The sequence below is a fragment of the Trachypithecus francoisi genome, unplaced genomic scaffold (genome assembly GCF_009764315.1).
Source record: "Trachypithecus francoisi isolate TF-2019V2 unplaced genomic scaffold, Tfra_2.0 Lachesis_group8, whole genome shotgun sequence".
NCBI classification, from domain to species: domain Eukaryota; kingdom Metazoa; phylum Chordata; class Mammalia; order Primates; family Cercopithecidae; genus Trachypithecus; species Trachypithecus francoisi.
The window spans coordinates 98,693,069-98,708,657 of NW_022681473.1; the positions used below are offsets into that span (position 1 = coordinate 98,693,069).

The 15,589-nt window shown below is 41.1% G+C and overlaps 1 protein-coding gene across 6 annotated transcripts in view; it reads right to left on the reverse strand.

Moving 5' to 3' along the window:
• Nucleotides 1-685: 685 nt before the first annotated feature.
• Nucleotides 686-15,589, reverse strand: part of EXPH5 (exophilin 5) — a 94,021-nt gene continuing 79,117 nt past the window's right edge. For 4 of the 6 annotated variants that reach the window (XM_033204144.1, XM_033204143.1, XM_033204147.1 and 1 more), the window contains 2 exons: nt 10,417-10,555; nt 686-6,686 (listed from right to left, as the gene is read on the reverse strand). In XM_033204144.1, the coding sequence (XP_033060035.1) occupies nt 1,297-6,686; nt 10,417-10,555 (5,529 nt within the window). In that variant the 3' untranslated portion in view covers nt 686-1,296. The remainder of the gene's footprint in view (nt 6,687-10,416; nt 10,556-15,589) is intronic. The other 2 variants (XM_033204146.1, XM_033204149.1) reach the window with 1 other exon arrangement.

The following is a 15,589-nucleotide window of genomic DNA, read 5'->3' on the forward strand; positions in this document are numbered from 1 at the left end:
AATCCTAGCACTTTGGGAGGCTGAGGCAGGCAGATTGCCTGAGCTTAGGAGTTTGAGACCAGCCTGGGCAACACGGTGAAACCCTGTCTCTACTAAAATACAAAAATATTAGCTGGGCATGGTGGCATGCACCTGGGTGCGCCTGTGATCCCAGCTACCCAGGAGGCTGAGGCAGGGGAATCACTTGAACCCAGGAGGCGGAGGTTGCAGTGAGCCGAGATCATGCTACTGCACTCCAGCCTGGGTGACAGAGCAAGTCTCCATCTCCAAAAACCAAAAACAAAACAAAACCAAACAACAAGAACAACAACAAAAGAAAATGTGAAAATGAATAGTTCTGAGGAAATGGGAAAAGCCAGTTGCTGAGAGAGCTGGAGTAAAGACAAGTCGGTCTCATGAAGGGATGCCTATTTCCTCTCTCTGCTCCTCAGCTATGTTCTCTTCAGAAGCAGAAATTCTGTGACCAGGCAACTCTCTGTATGGCCAGGTTGCCTGGCCTAAGTCCTTGGCTTGATCAAAAGCCCTTAATAATCCAGCCAGTGCCCCACAGTTTCAGAAGAATTTCTAGGAGTGCTAACCTTCTATTAGCTTACTAGGGTAGGGATTCAGGTCTTCATCTATAACCTCAACATGTGCTTTGACCATGTGCCTCCCAGGCTCCACTACAGATATAACAGGATGTACTTAGAAAATTCCTTTATCCTTTTTTTTTTTCCTTTTTGCAGTTTCTCAAGTTAAAAAAAAAAATCCTTTATCTTTGTTTGAAAGAGAAGATCATCACCTTAAACTTCCTAAATGTTCATGAGTCAAACAGGATGATAATGTTTACCCCATTGTTATCATCCCTACCTTTTATTTAATGTCATGAGTATAGGGTGTGGACCGGAAGAAGCCATACAGAGTTTCACAGTTGTGCGGGGTAATTAGTAAGTTTTGTATGTGTGCCTGGGATATTAGGGTTGTAAATCACAATTAAAGATGAAAAATGTTAGGAGAGAAATAAAGTAGAAAGCCCAAATCAGACAGTGAATTAGGGATTAAGTGGGAGTGGTGGAAAGGCAGGCTAAGAACATTTACAGAGAGAGAAAATAGAGACTCTCTCAAAACAAGAATTCATTGTTCTAACATTCAGGAACTATCTATATAGGGTATGGAGGAAAAAAAGGAGATGTGGGACATTTCAGAGCAGACACTGCCCAGACTAGATCTTTTATCCTCCCATGCACATGCACACATACACCTCAGTTCCATTATAAGCTTTTGGTGAAAAAGGTAAAGCATTTTATTGAAAAAGCCTCACAGTTCTGACTCTTTGTCATTTTCATCCAGGTAGTATTCATCATCTGTGGTTGTGTCTGTGTCACAATCCGAGTCCACTGGGTCATCCTCATAGATATTAAGCGGTTCACTTGGAGATAAGCCATCTTCTGGCATCTGACTACAGGGAGAATTTGAGCTTAATGACTCTGAGGGGTTGGGAGGGTTCCTCAAATCATCTTTTAGGAAGCCAGGGTTCTTAAGAAAACTTGGTTTCCATAATCTTCCTTGTGTAAGTGACCTCTTTACATTTTCTAAGAAAGCTAATTGTTGTTCTTTCCCAAAGATCCCATAGTCGATAGGTCTGTATATAGATGTTGCAGACCTGGGACCTGTTTTTGTACTGCTGCGATAAGCCCAACTTTCATTTCCATCGTAGGAGGGGAGTTCAGAAAAAGATCTGAATCTTCGACTGTACCCATTGTTGACAGAGAATTCATTCCCAAGGGTCAGTCGACTCAGGGCATTGTCAATAGAAGTGCTTTCAGAAAAATGGCGCTCTCTGACTTTTGGAGGATGACTTTTTCGTAGTAGATCGCCATGCATATTAATGCTTTTTAAACTCTTTGAACGATAGAGGTGTGGCTCAGGTTCCCACTCCAGAGATGAAGCACTCCTTTGTTGCCGCAGAAAACTGGCCAGTGGGATGCTTACTCTAGATTTCTGTGCAGGCTCCAGTGGAAAAGGAGGGCTCAGCCTCCTCTGATCGTCAGAGAATTCTGCTTCCCTGAGGCTGGTGAATGTGATGGGGGATGGGGCTCCTGATTCTCTTTCTAAATTCTCAGCTACTGTGACATCTTTAGAACTCTCAAGCTTTGATGGTGATTCTGAGACATTTTTAAACTCATTCTGAGGTCGTTGTGAAATACTGTTAGACTTCTGGTTGCTGACGTGTGTAGAAGGTTCTCTGCTGGGTAGTACAGTAATGGTGAGAGGGTTCTCGGATTTCTTCACATGCTTTCCATCCTCACTCAACCTGCTTTCGCCTATGGAGTCTGCAGATTTTGGAGTAGGCTCAGGGAACAGTGGGTTGCACTCCAGTGTGCCAAGAGATAAATGGTCAAAGCCAGATCTGCCTCCACTTTGGGGGAAGATAGTAGCTACATGTCTTCTGGGGCTTACATCTTTAGCTGGGAATTTTCTGTTTGCTTTAGACACGACTGCCAATCTGTGTTTAACTGAAGATCTATTTTCCCCCTTTACTAGGTCATCAGAATTGGTTTTATTTTTATTGTTTCCTTCAGGAAGTGAAGGTTGATCCCAAGCTGATTTCTGCATTTCATCTTCAGCCTTCCTGCTCTCTGTCATATTTGCCTCCTGACTTCTTTGAGGTAATTCTCTGGGTTCAGACTGCAGACTCTCTAAGTTTGGTTCATCTGACTGAGTCTCTTCACCAAGCTGTAGTTTATGCAATGCTGGAGTAAGAGCAAAGACTTGACTCTCTGAGTGAGAAAGTGTTTTATTAGTCATTTTTTGGCAGTTGGTTCTGATGTCCCCTCTGCCTTCCCTAGGCTGTGATCCACTGGAGCTCTCACCTACAGTTGTGGATGTGTGATCTTTCTGAGGACACTTCCCACTTTCAGTAAAAGGAATGGCTCTGCCACTCCCTGTACACTCCCAAGAATTTCTTCTGGCTTGGGAATTTCCAATATTAACTTCTGAAAGAGCTGGAAGACTAGAGGGACCACTGTTACTTGAATTAATGGATTGTTGACAATTTTCAGATTTTTCTTCAGAAACATTTTTTCTCTGAAGCATCAACAAAGTATGCAGGGTTTCACTTTGCAGTTTTTTACCTCTTTCTTTCTTGTTTTCTGAATCACCTAGAGGTGTTTTAGCTAAATTATCTGAAAAAATCTCTCTAGCTTTAGATTCCTCTTCAGGAAGAGAAACAGCTGCTTCAACAGAAGCCATTTCCTGTAATGTAGGCACTAGGGGCCCCCTATTTGATAATCGGAAGGCAGTCATATTTTCAGTGGTCAGTGTCTGATCAGAGTTGACCGACATCTTTAGATTTTCACATGAAGGTGTTCCTGACTGCTCTCGTGTAAAATAATTCTGTTCATCTTTTTCTAAAGCATGAGGAAATGTTTCAGTCTCCACTTGAGGTGATTCTGTAAGTGAATTAGTATTTTGTGTATACTGTTGAAGGAGGTTACAGAATTTTTTGCTGGGTTTCCGCGGTAGAGTATAATATATTGAGACCACCTCCAGACATTTTACATTATCTTCATCACCAGAAACAGAAAACGTACTAGTTGTCTTAACTTTATGTAATGTTTTCCCACGTTCTTTTCCTGACAAGTCTGAACAAAAAGGTAAAGGGTCTTCATTTGAAAGGGCAAGTACACTTCTCCTGGAGGCAGCCATTTTACCCTCTTTCTCAGTGCATTCTTGGAAGTTTTCCTTTCGGTGGTGTCTTTTGGTTAAAGAACAATCTCTAACAGATGAGTCACTTTCCACGGGGCTAATGATTCTCTCCCAAGCCCTTGGTGTTAGCTCAGAAGCATCCCTGCCTGAGGTCAATGGCTTTTTTCTTTCTTCTCTTCCAGTTGAGGCATGTGGCTCCCCTGAGGGACACGACATAGCCCTGTTAATGAGGAATGGAAGGGGTCCTTTTCTAACGGAAGTAGATCCACTGCTTTTTACATTTGTCATTCTCTCTGTGGCTTCAGGTGCTTCCAGGGCTGAGTCTGAAATGACTTTGGAACATTCATTCACTGACTCAGGAGAACTGGGACTAAATTTGTTTAATGTATAGTTCCCCATTGCATCTTCCACATTATTTTTGATTTGGAAGGGAGGTGGCCCATTCCTCAATGAAGCAGCCATTATTTTACTCCCTGACTGCCTGCCATGTATGAGAAAACTGCTTGATTTTCTTGGCAAGGTACAATAAATTGTGTCAAGCTCAGAAACTTTGGAATTGCTTTGATTTGCTTCAATGAGGCTCCTGTGATCACTGGTGGGTACTGATATACTTTCTGTTTTGCTTAACTTTTCAATACAGGATATATGATGCCTTATTTTTCCCTTTCCTCTTTCATTCCTAAAAGGAGAGTGTGAATGGCATTTGACATCAACCACTTCATCGTGTGTAGGTACATGACTATCATTTCTCTCTTGGTTTTCTGAGTGGCTTAAAATAAACTGATTCTTTTGGTTCTTCCCAGCATTGTCTTTTTCTTCTCTTTCTCCTAGCGATGGATCTTTGTCTGAAGGACTTCTCCTGGAGAACACTGTAGTAGATGGAACCACAGGAGCATCAAGGGAAGAATTATTTGATGGTGAGGAATCTGGTAGTGCAGCTGATGACAGATCTAAAGAATCACACGAGGTCTTGTGGCCAGGAGTCAACTTGCCACAGTTGGTAGAATGAATTGTGGCACATTGTTCTCCCTCAGTATCTAAAATAACAGGCTTTTCTGGAGATTGTGCATTTTGAATATCAGTTGGTGCAGAGCTCCAGTGGTTATTTGTAATAATGCTTGAAATATCTTCATTACTTACAGTTAGTTCCTGGTGACAACCTTGGTCTGTCCTGGGGAAAGATAGTGGTGTTCTGTGTTCCAGAATGAAAGGAAGGGAAGCCGTTGAGCCAAGTTTTCTGTTCTCAGTAAACCTCTTATCTTGTTTAATGTCATTGGATTTATCTTTGTGCAGTGTATACATTTTGGAAGTATCTTTCCTGGAAAAGACTCTGGGTGACTTTTTTGAACTTACTGTGGTAGATGCACTGAAACCAAACCTGTTGCTCTTGGCTGAGTCCTGGGAGAAAGGATTTTGAAAATCAGGTAAAGAGTTTGAGATCCCTCTCTGTGAAACAGGTTGGGGTACTTCATCTGCCTTGTTTGTCTGGTCCATCTTGCTTAGCTGTTTGTCTTCTTCTGAAATAGATTCATTTAAGTCTTTCTCATTATTCACTTCTGTGACCAAGATATTGGGCTGGCTTTTGGCAAGAGGCAGAGAGTCAATTGAATTGCTGTTGGTCACAGTGACTTCTGTATGGCTTCTCATTGGATGAGAGGCAGGCTTATTAGGAATAATTTTCTGCAAAGTGACTGTGGGATTCTGCAAGTTGGGACTCTGAGGATTCCTTCTGTCATCAGAAATCTGGGGAAAGGAAGTTTTGAATGAGGATGCTAGAGTCTGAGCAATTCCAAATGAGGAAGCTTCTTTGTTTATATGTACTTCAACAGGAGAACTGTCCTGTTGGCTTACCAACTCACCAGATTTGACATGATAGCTTGAACCAGTCATGGAGCAAACATTTGGTGTGCCAAAATGAGGAGTCAACTTGGTCTCATTACCATGTGATACCGCCATGCTCTCCAGTGTGGATGTCTGAAAATCAAACTGCCAGGGATGTGGCTCTTCTTGGACTCTGGAAACATCTGTTCCATAACCAGAAGAAAATGATTCCCAGTGTTCAGAAGAAACACTATGGCCATGAATGGCTGATGCACTATTTGCTTCCATGGAAATCATTTCAAAGTCTCTGTCAGAAGAACTGAATGACTTCCTGCTTTGATGAAAATCAGACCAGAAAGAATGTCCTTTCTGTTGGCTCCAGAAAGGACTTTGTCCAAATCTCCTCTGTTCTCCGCTTTGTCCAAAGGTATTGCTGAAGAAAGACCTGGCAAATGGGTTGCTTTGATGGTAGAATGGCATATTCTCTGAGTTCTCAAAAGTGTCAGGACTCATTGCATTCTCCACGGGAACATTTAAACTAACACGTTGGTAAACATTCTGTGAATGGTAAGATTCATATCTCCTATTCTCCTGAAAACCCCTGGGATACACATACTTGTCAGCAGGGTCAATTTCCATTGGTGATGGTGCCCTCAGGTTCTCCCTATCTCTAGAGGAATCCGATCTGTTCCACATGATAGATGATAAAGGAGTTCTCTTTGGACTCTGCTGGTGCCTTGGTGGTATAAACCCACTCTTGTTCTGAGTTGTGGCTGGAAAATGCAAGCTTCTTGCTGTGAAATGCCCTGTGGCTGCTAAGGCCGACCGTTGTCTGCTGTCAAAACACAGCGAAGTACTTCCAAAAGTATTTTTTTGCACATAATCTTCTTTAAAGACTCTGGGCTCCCTTGTCCTGTACATATCATAAATTGTCCTTGTCCTAGGAGAAAAGGTTTTAAAACCTTCCCTAGGAGTTCCTGGTCTTAGGATGTCATAGATAGACGTATTGGAAGTTTCATTATAGTGTTTTTTGTGCCTTTCTGTGATATTACCATGTCTGCTATCACTGGAATAAAAGTGACTGAACTGTGTCCTTGATCCATAGTTGAGGGGTGTTCTGGTATTCACTGAGCTTGCAGACTGTTCCTGAGCCAATTTGCTATCCAAGTCATCTAAAACTGAAAAGAGAATGTGAATCAACTTTTTTGTATATGTTTTTACAGTTTAATAATAATTTGAGTTATTGAAGGCTCCTTTTCAAGAAACATAATCGTTTACAATTTTATTTTTTATCATATTATCATAAATGTTATAACATTAATTTTGATTATATTTTTAAGATAGTCTGACTTTTACAAGACTATAGTGAAAATTTATTTCCTGCTTTTTCTTTTTTCTTTTTTTTTTTTTTTAGACGGAGTCTCGCTCTGTAGCCCAGGCTGGAGTGCAGTGGCGCGATCTCGGCTCACTGCAAGCTCCACCTCCCAGGTTCACACCATTCTCCTGCCTCAGCCTCCCGAGTCACTGGGACTACAAGTGCCCGCCACCGCACCCGGCTAATTTTTTTTTTTTTTGTATTTTTAGTAGAGAGGGGGTTTCACAGTGTTAGCCAGGATGGAATTTCCTGCTTTTTCAAATCACTTTTTTCCAAAGTGAACCTTCCATAACGCCCTAAGGAAATAGAACTATATTCTTCTAACAATGAATTTTAATCATGGTTTTTTTTAGTGCATCTAAAGCGTACTGAGTTTTTCTATATGGGCTAGTAATAAAAGGGAACTAATAATGCAGACATTGAATAACTAGACAATTGTTAGTGTTGTTAAGCCTTGTCTTTTTGTTTCTTTCATGCCACTAGGTTGCTACAATATTTCCAGCTGTGTATACCTCCTGGGATCATAATAGAAATGAGCCTCTGTAAGTAGCATGTGATTTCTAGGTTATACGGTTACGAAAACAGTATTACCACCAAAAGCTTAGCACCTAATTTAAGAACATACTTAGGTGGATGGGGGATTCGAGCAATATATTTAATTAAAAGTGCCAGATAATATTATTAAATGATATGCCAATGGTAGATTTTTTTTTTTTCTGGAAAAATTAATACCCATTAACACTCCTATAAAACAGCACTTCCTGTGTGTCAGGCAGAGTCCTAAACACTTAATATAGTAACTCATTAAATCCTTACACCACCATTATTATTCTATAATGAGGAAACTGAAGCAAGAAGAGATTAAGCAAATTCCTAAGATCACACAGCGCTGGGATTTGAACCCAGACCGTCTGTTTCCTGAGTCCATGCATACAACCACTGTGCAATGCAACTTCTGTGTCCATGCATATGACCACTGTGCAATGCAACCTCTGTGTTCATGCATACGACCACTGTGCAATGCAACCTCTGTGCCATAAAACCTCACTTTTCAGCCGGGCACAGTGGCTGACGCCTGTAATCCCAGCACTTTGGGAGGCCAAGGAGGGCGGATCACGAGGTCAGGAGATCGAGACCATCCTGGCTAACAAGGTGAAACCCCATCTCTACTAAAAATACAAAAAATTAGCCGGGCGTGGTGGCGGGCGCCTCCAGTTCCAGCTACTCGGGAGGCTGAGAATTCTCCTGCTGAGGCAGGAGAATGGTGTGAACCTGGGAGGCAGAGCTTGCAGTGAGCTGAGATGGTGCCACTGCACTCTAGCCTGGGCGACAGAGTGAGACCCTGTCTCAAAAAAAAAACAAAACCCAGAAAAAAAACCCTCACTTTTCATATTTTGCTCTTTATGAACCATACAGATGATTTCACTACAAGATGAGCTCATAATTTTACAAAGACACGAAGCTGCTGTTGTCAAATAATGATTACTTTTCTCTCAGGAGCAAAGTCGGGGGTGATGTTAAAGTCAGTGCCCAGGGGCCTCCTTATGATAACTGAAGACCTAGACCAAGCCCAGACATAGGGCTCTTGCTCTCTAGGACCACAGCCTCTGTGATCTCAGACAAGCCTGTGTTACCTTTTGGTGACACAGTTGGCTTTTCTTTGAATTGTACCAATTTAATTGTACTTGACATGTTTTCCTCAATAAAAACCCATTAGACTTTGAACAGAATCATAATCTTTTGAGGTTTGTAGACTCTCTAAGACCCAGTCTATAATAGATATAGTTTACTATATTCATGTTCAATAAATACGCAGAAATTACAAATTTTATTTCAACTGTATAATGACAGGAAATGTAAGTGTCTGAGAACACATAGGTGAAATGTACATACAACATGCCAATTATGTTAGGGCAGATGCTAAAGGGATTTAAAAAAATCTGTTCTGGATTTTTCCCTATCCTATTTTATTTGCAAGTTGGTGTTATTAAGTTTGTACAACCAAAAGAAAAACTGATCTTGAGTATTAAGGATATGTAATTAAGGAACTCTTTAGGGAATGATCTGTCAATGTTTTAGTGAAAAATATTTATTTATCCCTAGGACCTGAAGTAATTTGTTCCCTATAGCCACAATAAAATAAGCAATGCTGAGGTATAAGGTGGGGCAAAAAACAAAACAAAACAAAACAAAACAAAACAAAACTGCATAATGAATAAAAATCTATCTTTAAAACAAATTATAATGAAAATCTCTTTGATATCCATTCTCCCTTTCAAGCTGTTTATGTTTTTCTTTCCCTTTAAAGTCTTGGCTGACTACAAGAGCAGAATGTATTTACAACAGAAAATACAGAAAAGTATAACAATATAGGTAAATCGCCAGGAATTCTACTTAAAGGTAACCACTCTTAACATTCCCACGACAGGATTTTAAATTAAAGCCACTTAGAATCCCAGATTAACAATGCTGTTTACTCACCACTCCTGACATCAGAACAATTCCCGTTCTGCTTCTCTACATTATTTTCAGAAAGGCCACATTATTATTACTTTTTTCATTATTTTTTCATTCCATAAACAGTAGCTCTCCTCTTCCAACAAAACCTTCTTTTGGAACAAAGACTTTCCTCTGTTCTCTGCCAGGAAGCATCTTACTGAAGAAAGCCCCTATGTTGACTGTCCAGCTGACTGTGTCTTCCTGACTGCTGTACCACACGATAGGGGCCAGGCGATGGTATTGCCTTTGCAAACTAAATGTAGTTCCTCAAGGTGAAGCTGGTGGCGACTTCAGAGTTAACTTTTCAAATGGCCGGGCTTATACAGAATAACCTTTGTAAAAGTGAACTCTGATCAGATTGTAATAAGATACAGGTGCATTTGGAACGCCACTGCTTTTGGAACCTGTTTCAGTTTTTATCATCATACAAGGTTAATTGTCTAATGAATTAGATTTTATCACAGTGCATTTCGGTCCTAATCTGGAACAATAAAAGTCTATTAAACAGCAAACTTTGTAGATATATTTCCTAAAGATGTATTTCCTTTTTACCTGAGGTTAATTTTTTTTTTTTTTCCAAGATGGAGTCTTGCTCTCTCACCCAGGCTGGAATGCAGTGGCACGATCTCGGCTCACTGCAACTTCTGCCTCCCAGGTTCAAGCAGTTCTCCTGCCTCAGCCTCCCGAGTAGCTGAGATTACAGGTACATACCACCATGCCTAGCTAATTTTTGTATTATTTTCAGTAGAGATGGGGTCTCGAACTCCTGACCCCTGAGGTTAAATATTAAACATTACTACTCCATATATTTATCAGTCCTTGATTTGAGAATGTTTGCTTAGATTATATTTAATCATAAGTTCTTAATACTTGTGTTAATAACAGGTCAGCATCCTCTTCAAATAAGCTAAACATGAGGACGTAAAAATTAAAGTACAGCATTTGATATGTTTTGAGTAGTTTAATACAAACTAGTTATTGTTTACTTCCTTTAGTATCAGTAGTTGCAAAGGCAATTTAATGCATGCACTTACCTTGGAAAAACTCATTCTCCAGCAGTGAAGCGTCCCACGGTGGAGGCATGCCACTCTCCTCCCTCATGACTGCTGGCTTTGGGACAAATGCACTGTCAACTAGTTGATTTTCCAGAGGTGAACTGTATATTTTTGCCTGCTAATTTTAAAGTAGAGAACACAATATTATTTCTGAGCCTTCACCAGTCAGAATACTCACACGTTCCCACAAAACTGTCCCAAGCTTAAAAATATTAGTCTAAGGACTACAAATCCATTTTCCTAATATTTATTTCTCAATTTACAATGTGTTGTTTTTGCCATTTGTAACTGACCTGCAACTTCTCTATACCTACATTAATTCTTTCAATGATGAGACTTCAGGCAAGGTACTGAGCCTCTCTCTGCCAAACACAGCACTGTCAGAGGTGTTTGAATCAGGGCAACTCCATTTCGAATAGGGGCTGGGTAAAATAAGGTTGAGACCCACTGGGCTGCATTCCCAGCCAGTTAAGGCATTCTAAGTCACAGGATGAGATTGGAGGTCGGCACAAGGTACAGGTCATAAAGATCTTGCTGATAAAACAGGTTGCACTAAAGAAGCCGGCTAAAACCCACCAAATACCAAGATGGTGACAAGAGTGACCTCTCCTGTTGTCCTCACTGCTATACTCCCGCCAGCGCCATGACAGTTTCAAATGGCATGGCAACATCACGAAGTTACCCTATATGGGCTAAAAAGGGGAGGCATGAATAAGGCACCCCTTGTTTAGCATAATATCACCAAGAAATAATCATAAAAATGGGCAACCAGCAGCCCTTGGGGCTGCTCTATGAGATAGCCATTATTTTATTCCTTTACTGTCTTAATAAACTTGCTTTCACTTTACAGACTCGCCCTGAATTCCTTCTTGTGCGAGATCCAAGAACCTTCTCTTGGGGATCTGGATCCAGACCTTTTTCTGGTAACATCTTCCTGGAGACCACGGAAGGAACAATACTAAGGAAACCTTCCAACCAAAGGCTAACTTTGGGTAAGTGGTGGGGTGCGGTAATAGCATTACACAGATCTTAGTGGGGGTTCCTTGCAGAGAGGAAAGAAATTGACCCCTCTTGAGTTTGGAGTGCTGTCTCCATGGCTCCAATGGCTGGATTTTGGATTTCCTAACAATATACGTATTTTTTCAAGACTCTGTTAGCTAGAACTCTTAGTGGACCTTAAGATTTGTGAACTTGGCTGCATGCAGTGGCTCATGCCTGTAATCCCAGCACTTTGAGAGGCCAAAGTGGGCAGATCACTTGAGGCCAGGAGTTCAAAACCAGCCTGGACAACATGGTGAAACCCCTGTCTCTACTAAAAAATACAAAAATTAGCTGGATGTGGTGGCGAGTGCCTGTAATCCCAGCTACTCTGGAAGCTGGGCCAGGAGAATCACTTGAATTTGGAAGGCGGAAGTTGTAGTGAGCTAAAATCACGCCACTGCACACCAGCCTGGGCAACAGAGCAAGACTCCATCTCAAAAAAAAAAAAAAAAGAAAACCCACAAGAAAACAAAAATACAAAAATTAGCTGGACGTGGTGGCAGATGCCTGTAATCCCAGCTACCTGGGAGGCTGAGGCAGGAGAATCGCTTGAACCAGGCAGGTAGAGGTTGTAATGAGCTAAGATGACACCACTGCGCTCCAGGCTGGGAGATAGAGGGAGACTCTGTCTCAAAAAAATATATGAAATAAAATAAAATTTAAAAAAAAAATTGTGAACCTGTGGATTTAGGGGAAAAAATGGGTTTCCATTAGAGGTCATCTAGAATAGGGGTCCCTGACCCCTGGGCCACAGACTGGTACTGATCTGTGGCCTGTTAGGAATCAGGCCGCACAGTGTTGGGTAAGGGGCAAGCATTACCTCCTGAGCTCCGCTTCCAGTCAGCTTAGCCCCAGGATTAGGCCTTAGATTCTCACAGGAGGGCGAACCCTATTGTGAACTGCGCATGCGAAGGATGTAGGTTGTGCTCTCCTTATGAGAATCTAATGCCTGATGATCAGAAGTGGAAGTTTCATTCCCAAACCATCCACCAGCCCTTTCCGTGGAAAAGTTGTTTTCCATGAAGTGGGTCCCTTGTGCCAAAAAGGTTGTGGACTGCTGATCTAGAATGGTAGAATCCCTCAGACGGCCATAAGGAGCTGATTTGATAGTTCTGAAACAAAGGCTCTCAAGAGTATGACTGTATAAATAATAAATGGCTTAAAAAAAAACCTATTGCTAGTTTTCAATGAAAGGATTTAGGAGAATGATATAGAACTAAATTTGTTTTCCTTTATTATTATTATTTATTTTATTTATTTTTTTTGAGGGGGAGTCTCGCTCTGTCGCCCAGGCTGGAGTGCAGTGGTGCGATCTTGGCTCACTGCAACCTCCACCTCCCTGGTTCAAGCAATTCCCCTGCCTCAGCCTCCTGAGTAGCTGGATTACAGGCGCATGCCACCACACCTGGCTAATTTTTTTGTATTTTTAGTAGAGATGGGGTTTCACCATATTGGCCTGACTGGTCTTGAACTCCTGACCTCAGGCAATCCTCCTGCCTCAGCCCTGCAAAGTGCTGGGATTACAGGCTTAAGCCACCTCGCCCAGCTATTATTATTATTATTTTTACTAACAAATGTTCATCTTAATTTCATAAAATCTAATCACTGCCCTACTTTCAAGCTTTTGTCTTCATAACCTTTCGAACATTATCCACTCCCAATCCTTCACTTTCTTGTGCCAAAACTCCATTTGCATTTCCTTTGTCAAACTGGCTCTGTCACTCATGACTGCACTTTAACTCATCCTACACTCACCCACTTCCCTTTACAGTCTTTATTTTCAGCTCACTCTGCTACCCAGTCCTTGCCTCTTAAATCCCTCTCCCCCACCTCAAAATTTCCCTTTCTATGTGACCTTCACCACTACATTTCATCTCATCTTTCAAGCCTAAGACCACACGCCCATCCTTTCCAAAGCTCCAACTTCTTAATTTCTCCATAACAGGTCTGTCAGATTCCACGGCGCTGGTTCTCTTAACCTCTACGTTCCTCACGACCTTGTATCTTCACTCCTGTTTGTTTTCTTTCTCAAGTTCTAGGTCAGTTATTTCCTACAGAAACCTGCCCAAATTTCATTGACCTATGGTTTTCAGTTCTATGAGCAAGCCACGGTTGACTACTCACAAAGGAGATTTATTAATAAGAAAGGAGTGCTCCCATGATAACTTATTGGTCATTGAATATGATTTAGCATACTAACATAAAATTCAGAAGTAAACAAATGTTAAAAGCAAAACACAATTATAATGGGATACTGATTGGAGGTAATAAAACCTCAAACTAATCATTTGAGAAATCAGATCGGTTAAAGTTAATTCTTTTTATCCTACATCAAATTGTTCCCTTTTGTCTGTCCAACTCAGAGGTTACCCTACATCAATAATTGTTGTTAGTGATAATAACAATTCATTACAGATCTTATAAATCCATTCTACTCAAATCTTCAATTTTGGTAGTTGGTGCAAAGTAGATATATCTGATTAAGAGAACAGCAGGCATTCTCGACCATTTAACACCCAAACAACCTTTTCTCTATGTATGTAGACCAGTACATTTCTTGTGGCCCCCAGGATCACATGCCTTTGTAATGATAATTTACAGTGAAATGAAAAGTACATGAACTGAGGGGTCATGTGAAGAGATGACCCTCTCTAGATTGGGAAGAATTACTACCTTCTAGAGACCCCGAGTGTAATTTCCTCTGGTTTTATTTCGCCCAGACCCTCTACTTCAAGACCTACCCTACTCAAACCACATGTTCAGGATGCTTTCAACACACAGAGATGTAAATTATACAGCTAACAAGAGAAAATACTGAGGTTTCATTTACACTCAACTGTAACTCTGCAAGGGTGACATTAGTGATTTAAAAAGAAAAAAAAGGAACTGTTAGTCAATAGTAGGTATCAGACATAAAGATTGAAAACTATCACTACCCTATAGACTCCTAATTTTTCTTTAAGCTATGTGTGAGATATTATTATTGTTAGCAGCAGCAACTAAACATTGATTATTCTAGGCAATGTGTTAAGGGCTTTATGTGAGTTACTTCAGTTCATTTAGTTTTAACTACCCTGTGGAGTTGATATTCTTATTATCCCTACTTTGAGAAAACAGGTTTCAAGAGGTCAGGTCATTTGCCTTTGGTCACACTGGTCGGGGGAGGAGGTTCATTTCTAGTCTGTCAGATTCCAGAGCCAATGCTGAAATACCTCATTCTACTCATGATCAAGTTTTGCAGCTCTTGGCTTATTAGTGCATTACATCCCTGTAGCAGGCATTCTCGCATTCTCTGAAGCCAAACACAGACCATAGAGCTGCTGGGAGGCTCCTGAAGTTTCTTATGACCTAGAAGAGAAGTAAATCTCTCCAGGGCCCAGAGCAGACACTGACTGATCCTCATCAGGGCTCAGTTTTGGACTCAGAAGCCCCCTCAAAATAATGCTCCATGCTCTGGAGTTGTCATAAAAGGTGAAGCCTATTTCCCATCCCTGGCCTAGAGGATGAGGAGGTTCAAACACCTCTTTGTAGCACAACTGTGTCAAAATCCTTTCCAATTTTTTTTTTTTTTTTAGACAGGGACTTGCTCCATCACCCAGGGTGGAGTGCAGTGGTGCAATCACAGCTCACTGTAACCCCGAACTCCCTGCTCAAGCAATCCTCCCACTTCAGCCTCTTGAGTAGCTGGGGCTACAGATGTGTGCCACCACACCTGACTAATTTTTTAATTTTTTGTAGCAATGGGGTTGCTGTGTTGCCCAGGCTGGTCTCAAATTCCTGGGCTCAAGCAACCCACTCTCACCTTGGCATCTAAAGTGCTGGGATTACAGGCATGAGCCACCAAGCCCAGCCTCCAACTTTCTTGTATTTGAACAAAATTACTCATTTATTTTTAATATACTTAAAACTGTCCTCTCTTACTGAATCCTTGTAACAAATTTATGAATTAACTAGGAATTATCGTTCCCATTTTTTCAGATGAGGAAACTGTATCTCATGTAAGTGCCTTACTGAAGTTACATTAATAATCTATATGGTGGCACTGGCTAGTCACACTCATATGATCGGATCCCAAGCCCTCTTCTTTCCATTATGTTTTTTTTTTTTACTA